Consider the following 7,668-nt stretch of genomic DNA (forward strand, 5'->3'; position numbering starts at 1 on the left):
TCCCTACCTCTCTTTCTTCCTCCCATCACACTTTAAACTGCTACACCCTGGAATGTAGAGCTGCAAGTCCTGTCTGTCCTTCAACCAAGTCTCAGTGATTGCAACAATACCATATTCCCAATGCTGATCATGTTCCCACATGCTGAGCATATTTACTAAATCACAGCAAAGGATACAGGTTATAAATCTTCAACTTCATTTGTTTTAACTCTTTCACCATTTCATCGTACCTTTCAAAATAAAATTAAAGATTTCAGAATATTCCCCAAACCTTTACAGTATTCTTGCACTTTAACTTGTCCTTAATAACTTAACACTTCCAGGACAGGTACAGGATCTGTTAGATAGAGACCAAAGCCTCCCCTACACTGCCACCAATAAACACTCCCAGGACAGGTACAGCACAGGGTTATGTACACAGTAATATACTATGTAATCTAATTTTTAACCTGAAAGTAAAGAGCCCTCTACACTGACCTATTAAACACATATATCACGAGGTTAGATACAGAGTAAAGCTCCCTCAACTTTAGCCTATCAAACACTCCCAGAACAGGGAACAGCAAAGGGTTACATATAAAGTAAAGCCCCCTCCACACTGTCCTATATACCATCTGTCTATTCTGGAAAGTATTCTATTATCCAGTCTAGTCAGACTAGTCCTCTTGCTATGGACAGGCTGAAACATACTGCAAAGTTCAGTGCATTTATAACAATGAAAAAGACATGTTGATAATGCTAGTTATGATCTTTCTCAAATATCTCAAAGCAAATTGTATAGGATAGATATTCCAGAGCAGCTTTGTGTCCTAGGAGACAGAATCATCGCATTATTTCAGCCTGTAAGGCAGCCATTCAAACATGTTCCACTGGCTGTCTGATCAATTCAGCTAGCATCAATCTCACATGAGTAAAGGGTTAGTTCGGAGAAGTTTGATCCTGTATCTAACCCTGTGTCATCTCTGTTCTGGGAGTGTTTAATGAGAATGTGTCGAGGTAGCTTTACTTAAAATTTACTTGTAGTTTGAATACAGTAAAGCTTTACTTGCAGTTTTACAGAAAAGAGAAATTTTTATTCTATATCTAACCCCATGCTTTCCCTGTCCTGGGAGTGTTTGATTGAGATTCTGCAGAGAAAGCTTTAAATTCAGTTTAAAAGAGTAGAGGGAGATTTACCCTGTATCTCGTCCTATGTTATACCTGTCCTGGGAGTATTTGATGGAAACAGTGTACAGTAAGCTTGACAGGGTTTCTAACCCTGTGCTGTCATTGTCCCAGGAGTGTTTGATGCAGAGTGTCAAGGAAGTTTAACTTACAGTTTACTGAGTTTAGAGAGTACAGGCAGTTTTAGTCTGTATCTAACCCATGCTGTCCCTATCCTGTTATTATATAATTGTCATTATGAGTGTAGAGAGAGCTTTACTTTGTATCTAACCCCATGTTGTACCTCTCCTGGGAATATTTGATGGGGACAGTATAGAGAGAGCTGTTAGATGAAAACTCTGTATCTCATCCCATGCTGTCCCAGTCCAGGAGGAACACGTTGAATGGTTTCCTTACAGGCTGAAATAATGTGATGATTCTGTCTCCTAGGATCAAAGCTGCTCTGGAATATCTTCAGACGTGGCCCCAGTGGCCTAATGGATAAAGCTCTGGCTTCCTAAACCAGGAATTGTGGGTTCAAGTCTCATCTCGAGTAGACTGAGATTTGTCCCACTCTGGGTCATGTTTGATGGGTACAGTGTAGAGAGAGTTCTACTCTATCTAACCCCATGCATGGGATACTGCAAAATCCAGACTGGGGCTGCGAGATGGAAGATCATACCAATGTGTCATCTGCCTATGGAGATGTACAAGTTCCCACAGCCACTAATGATAGAAAAGCAGGGGCGTTCACCCGATGGGCTGACTAACATTGCCCCAAACATCTCCAGAACAGAGTCATTGCTTCTTCAGCACAGTAATAGCAATGGGATCTTCGTCTGCGCAAATTACAGCTTCAATATAATTGATTCTATGTACGAATGTGTAAGCCAAAAGATGACAATAATCTTCTACAATAACTCGTGCTTCATATCTTGGACAGTTGCCATGCAATACCCCCCCACCCCCAGCCCCCACTTCCTCTAACACTGGTTATTAAATGCTGTTATCCTCACTCGTTCTGCAGTGCGACAATCCGTTCAGTAGCTGTTGTCAAAACTTCCAACTCCATTCCTACCGCCTTGCTCTTGCCTTCTGCACGTCCCTTCTTCTTCTTTGACATGCTTGCAGTTGTTCCCTTTTCTTCTTCCCTGGATTAGAATGTTAATGAGAAATTACTTTGATGAAAATGCAAAATGCTTTCTCGGTCAACTTTTTCACCCCGTTCTTCACCCTGATGACTAGGACCTTCATTGTGTGCCATCCCCATCACCAGCTGGTCATCTTTTCTGTTTATGTGAAGACGGTAAGATGGAAAGGATGGGGGAAATTACAGCCCTGCCTTGGTGCCCTTGGTCATACGGGAACGAGGAGGAATTTCACATAGACGTGGTGTTTCCCACATCGTGATAACGGTTACTAGGGACAAGGCCATTGAGCCCGCAGAACAAGACAAAGGCATATCAGGCCAAACTATCCGACTCTTGTGCTGCATTCTTGTGCAATACAAAGAGGTCAGTTGGACCAAAGAGTCTGTTTCTGTTGCGTTTGATTCTACAACTCTATTTGTGTGGTAAAAACAATGACTGCAGATGGTGGAAAGCAGATTCTGGATTAGTGGTGCTGGAATTGCACAGCAGTTCAGGCAGCATCCAAGGAGCTTCGAAATCGATGTTTCCACATCCATCAAAGTTTTACTTGCACATCCACTAATATCATTTATTGTATCCGTTGCTCCCGATGCGGGCTCCTCCTAGCAGAGCGCTTAGGGAACATCTCCGAGACACCCGCACCAATCAACCACACCTCCCTGTGGCCCAACATTTCAACTCCCCCTTCCACTCTGCTGAGGACATGGAGGTCCTGGGCCTCCTTCACCGCCGCTCCCTCACCACCAGACGCCTGGAGGAAGAACGCCTCATCTTCCGCCTCGGAACACTTCAACCCCAGGGCATCAATGTGGACTTCAACAGTTTCCTCATTTCCCCTTCCCCCACCTCACCCCAGTTCTAAACTTGCAGCTCAGCACTGTCCCCATGACTTGTCCGGACTTGTCCTACCTGCCTATCTCCTTTTCCACCTATCCACTCCACCCTCTCCTCCCTGACCTATCACCTTCATCCCCTCCCCCAATCACCCATTGTACTCTATGCTACTTTCTCCCCACCCCCACCCTCCTCTAGCTTATCTCTCCATACTCCAGGCTCTCTGCCTTTATTCCTGATGAAGGGCTTTTGCCCGAAACGTCGATTTCGAAGCTTCTTGAATGCTGCCTGAACTGCTGTGCTCTTCCAGCACCACTAATCCAGACTCTATTTGTGTGTTCTTGTACACAAAAGATAGTTTACAGGTACAGGAAGTAATTAGGAAGTCAAAAGAATTGTTTGTCTTTTTGCAAATGTAATAATGTAAAAAAGGGAAGGTTTGCTACAACTGTACAGGTGATTGGTGAGATCTAACTTGCAATGGTTATCTTACTTATAAAGCAGAAAAGAACAGAGAAGGTTTATTAGGGTGATTCCTGGGATGGAAAGGGATGTTACATAAGGAAAGATTGAGCTTACATCCCTCAATGTTTAAAAGAATGAGAGGTGATTTTATTCAAACAGATGAGATTTTTGAAAGCGTTGATGCATTTTAGGTAGCTCAGAGGAGTGTGACCAGACTAATGTGGGCGGCACGGTGGTTAGCACTGCTGCCTCACAGCAGCAGAGACCTGGGTTCAATTCCCGCCTCAGGCAACTGTCTGTGTAGAGTTTGCACATTCTCCCGGGTCTGCGTGGGTTTCCTCCGGGTGCTCCGGTTTCGTCCCACTGTCCAAAGATGTGCAGGTCAGGTGAAATTGGCCATGCTAAATTGCCCGTAGTGTTAGGTGAAGGAGTAAATGTAGGGGAATGGGTCTGGGTGGGTTGCTCTTCGGAGGGTTGGTGTGGACTTGTTGGGCAGAAGGGCCTGTTTTCACACTGTAAGTAATCTAATCTAATACTGGGAATGACAGGTGTATTTTATGAGGAAATGTCCAACAGCCTAGGCTTCTCTCCGCTGAGGTTGAGACAATTAAGAGGTGACTTGACTGAAACATATAAAATCTTGAAGAGTCTTGACAGAGTAGATGAGGAGAGGACTTTTTCTCCAGTGGGAGAACTTAGAACAGGGGCGGCAGGAGGAGTTGTCAGTCACTGTGTAAAAAACAGGAGTTGCCCATATAAAGTAGGTGAGATGAATTTTGTCTCTCAGAGGGTCATAAGGCTTTGAGAATCACTTTCTGAAAAAGAACCACTGTCCCTGAATATTTTTAAGGCAGAGCAAGCCACATTCTTGTAAAGTGGGAAGGTATTATCAGGATGGGCAGGTGTGTGGATGGTAGAAAAGGTGCAGAATGTTCTGCTAATTAGTTTTCCATTTGTACATGACAGGATGCTTTCTCTGATGAAAGGCGGGGGGAAACACTACAACGGAGAGAAAGGGTCTCCATTTAAGGCAGTTAGGAACAGGAATTTCTTCTCTCAAAAGATTTTTGGAAGTCTTTTGCACAGAAAGCAATGGATGCTGGGTCACTGAGTCATCTCGGGGAGGTGATGACCGAGTTGTACTACCGCTGGACATCAATCCAGAGACCCAGCTAATGTTCTGATTTGAATCCTACTTGGCAGATGGCAGAACTTGAATTCAATAAAAATCAATCATAGTAATTCTGGAATTAAGAGTCTAATGATCACCATGAATCCATTGTTGATTGTCAGCAAAGACCGGTGTGGTTTCCTTTAGGGAAGAAAACTACCATCCTTACCTTGTCTGGCTTACATGTGACTCCAGACCCACAGCAATGCGGTTGACTCTTAACTGCCCATTAAAATGGGTAATAAATGCTGGCCTCGGATGCTGCCTGAATTGCTGTGCTCTTCCAGCACCACTGATCCAGAATAAATGCTGGCCTACCTAGTGATGCCCTCATCTTGTGAATGAATGACAAAAATTCAAGGCTAAGTGAGACAGATGTTTGGAGGGTTTGAGCTGTAGGGAGAGGCTGAATAGGCTAAGGCTGCTTTCTCTGGAGCGTTGGAGGCTATGGGGTGAACTTATAGAGGTGTATAAAATCATGAGTGGGATAGACAGGATAAATAGACAAGGTTTTTTCCCTGGGGTGGGGAGTCCAGAAATGAGGGACACATGTTTAAAAGGGACCCAAGGGGCAACTTTCTCAAGCAGAGGATGATGCATGTATGGAATGAGCTGCCAGAGGAAGTGGTAGAGGCTGGGATATTTATAACATTTAAAAGGCATCTGGCTGTGTTTATGAATAGGAAGGTTTTAGAGGGATATGGGCCAAAAGGGACTAGATTAGTTTAGGATATGTGGTCAGCATGGACAAGTTGGAATGAAAGGTCTGTTTCCGTGCTTACATCTCTATGACTCTAAGGAGTAAACGATTACAAGAGATTCCCCTTGCCAAAATCAGATCAGCCATGATCTTAAAGAATGCTGGGCCAAACAAGCTACTCGTGTTCCTATTTCATACGATCTCATATATCATCCGATTTTCCACGGCCACAGCAGTAACTCAGGAACTCCAGCACCGGCTAACACCGAACTCATAACACACAATAATAAGGACTAGACCTACTAATTTCCCAATACACACTCTTGCCCACCTATAATGGGGAAATTCCTATGTAAACACGTAACACCGCAATGACAGGCAACCACCAGCAACAGCAGCAGATCACAGAGGGCCACGGCCCCAGAATCCACTCTGTGAAGTGACTCTTATGTTTCTCTGCTCTAAGTTTATTGCTGCAACCCTCAACATAAAACCAAATGTTGTGTTTAAAAAAAAAACGCACAAGGACAAGGTAGGATTGGAAAAGGGAATCAGCACCAAACATACAGGTCTTTTTTCTTAATCCCACAACATTGCCTTCAATCTCCCCGCAACCCCACACCTAGATGTCTACAGTGAATTATAACAGACTGTGGTCGATGAGCTTTAACTCCAGGCAGTAAGTAGTTGGGAATTATTCCTGTTACCTGCAGTAGGCCTCAGGCTTGACAAACAGCCGTCACCATGACAACGGCCCCGGCCCCGGCCCCGCCCCCCACTTGCTTGCTCCACCCTCACCCCCCACGTCGTCATAAACAAAACACTATTTTCCAGCATATAGAAACGTAAGTGAAACGACTGAAAGGTGACTCCGCCCTGGGAGTTCAAACCCGATATTGTCCTTTCCGAATGAAGGTGTGAACTTAGTTTTTTTGAAATTCGGTCGCCGCGGCAACAGGCACAGGAAGTGAGCCGCCGCCATCTTGCGGCGCGCTCGGCACGCCGGGAAACCGGATGTCAGGCACGCCGCCTCCGCGCATGTGCTCGACCGGCGGCCTGACGTGACGGCGCATGCTCTTTGCCCTCACGCTCCTCTTCCACACCTTCCCCTCCACCTCTCCAATCAAAAAAAACCTTGACTGAATGCTGAGGAAATTGGGACCATTATACTTTAACATAGACAACAAAAGCATAAGAATTGAACTGCCTTGTCATGATTTGGCGTTCTTTAGTGAAATATTTCACCCCCAATGGTTTATGTTAAATCCTCTGATTCCAGACTGAAGCTGCAGTGCTGTGCTGGGGGAGTGCAGCACTGTCAGAGGCCCCACCTTTCCAATGAGATATTAAACTAACACCCTCTCAAAACAACTGAAAATATTGTATATGGAGATTAAAGGGAATTCCTCTCTGCAGTGTAAGAGCTGATATTTATCCCTTAATCAGCTCATAATGGAGCTCATCCAAGGATTTACAACTTATCGAAAAGACAGGGAGGGGCGGGGTGGCCTTGTTAGTTAAGAGCAAAATTAAATCTATGGCACTGAATGACATAGGGTCGGATGATGTGGAGTCTGTGTGGGTGGAATTGAGGAACCACAAAGGCAAAAAAACCATCATGGGAGTTATGAACAGACCTCCTAACAGTAGTCAGGACCAGAGGCGCAACATGTACCGGGAAATAGAAAAGATATGTCAGAAAGGCAAGGTCAAGGTGATCATGGCGGACTTCAATATGCAGGTAGACTGGATAAATAATGTTGCCAGTGGATCCAATGAAAGGGAATTCTTGGAATGCTTACAGGATGGCTTTTTGGAACAGCTTGTCATGGAGCCCACATGGGAGCAGGCTATTTTGGACCTAGTGCTATGTAATGAACCAGACTTTATAAAAGATCTTAAAGTAAGGGAACACTTAGGAAGCAGCGATCGTAATATGGTAGAGTTCAGTCTGCAGTTTGAAAGAGAGAAGGCAAAATCGGATGTTACAGTTAAATAAAGGTAATTATGAGGGCATGAGAGAGGAACTGACGAAAATCAACTGGAAGCAGAGCCTAGCAGGGAAGACAGTAGAGCAAAAATGGCAGGAATTTGTGGGTATAATTGAGGACACTGTACAGAGGTTCATCCCCAAGAAAAGAAAGATTATCCGGGGAGGGATTAGACAGCCATGGCTGACAAAGGAAGTCAGGAAATCTATCAAA

General features: G+C 44.6%; 1 protein-coding gene across 2 annotated transcripts in view; it reads right to left on the reverse strand.

The window, feature by feature from the left end:
• Positions 1–6,228, reverse strand: part of ccdc166 (coiled-coil domain containing 166) — a 32,834-nt gene extending 26,606 nt beyond the window's left edge. Inside the window, exons 1-3 of one of the 2 annotated variants that reach the window (XM_043692029.1) lie at positions 6,172–6,228; positions 2,160–2,294; positions 177–230 (exon numbers count right to left, since the gene is read on the reverse strand). In XM_043692029.1, coding sequence (XP_043547964.1) covers positions 177–230; positions 2,160–2,266 — 161 coding nt within the window. In that variant the 5' untranslated portion in view covers positions 2,267–2,294; positions 6,172–6,228. Of the gene's footprint in view, positions 1–176; positions 231–2,159; positions 2,663–6,171 lie in introns of those variants that run through there. The other variant, XM_043691940.1, reaches the window with a different exon arrangement.
• Between the last annotated feature and the right edge of the window lie 1,440 nt (positions 6,229–7,668).

The sequence above is a fragment of the Chiloscyllium plagiosum genome, chromosome 1 (genome assembly GCF_004010195.1).
Source record: "Chiloscyllium plagiosum isolate BGI_BamShark_2017 chromosome 1, ASM401019v2, whole genome shotgun sequence".
NCBI classification, from domain to species: Eukaryota; Metazoa; Chordata; class Chondrichthyes; order Orectolobiformes; family Hemiscylliidae; genus Chiloscyllium; species Chiloscyllium plagiosum.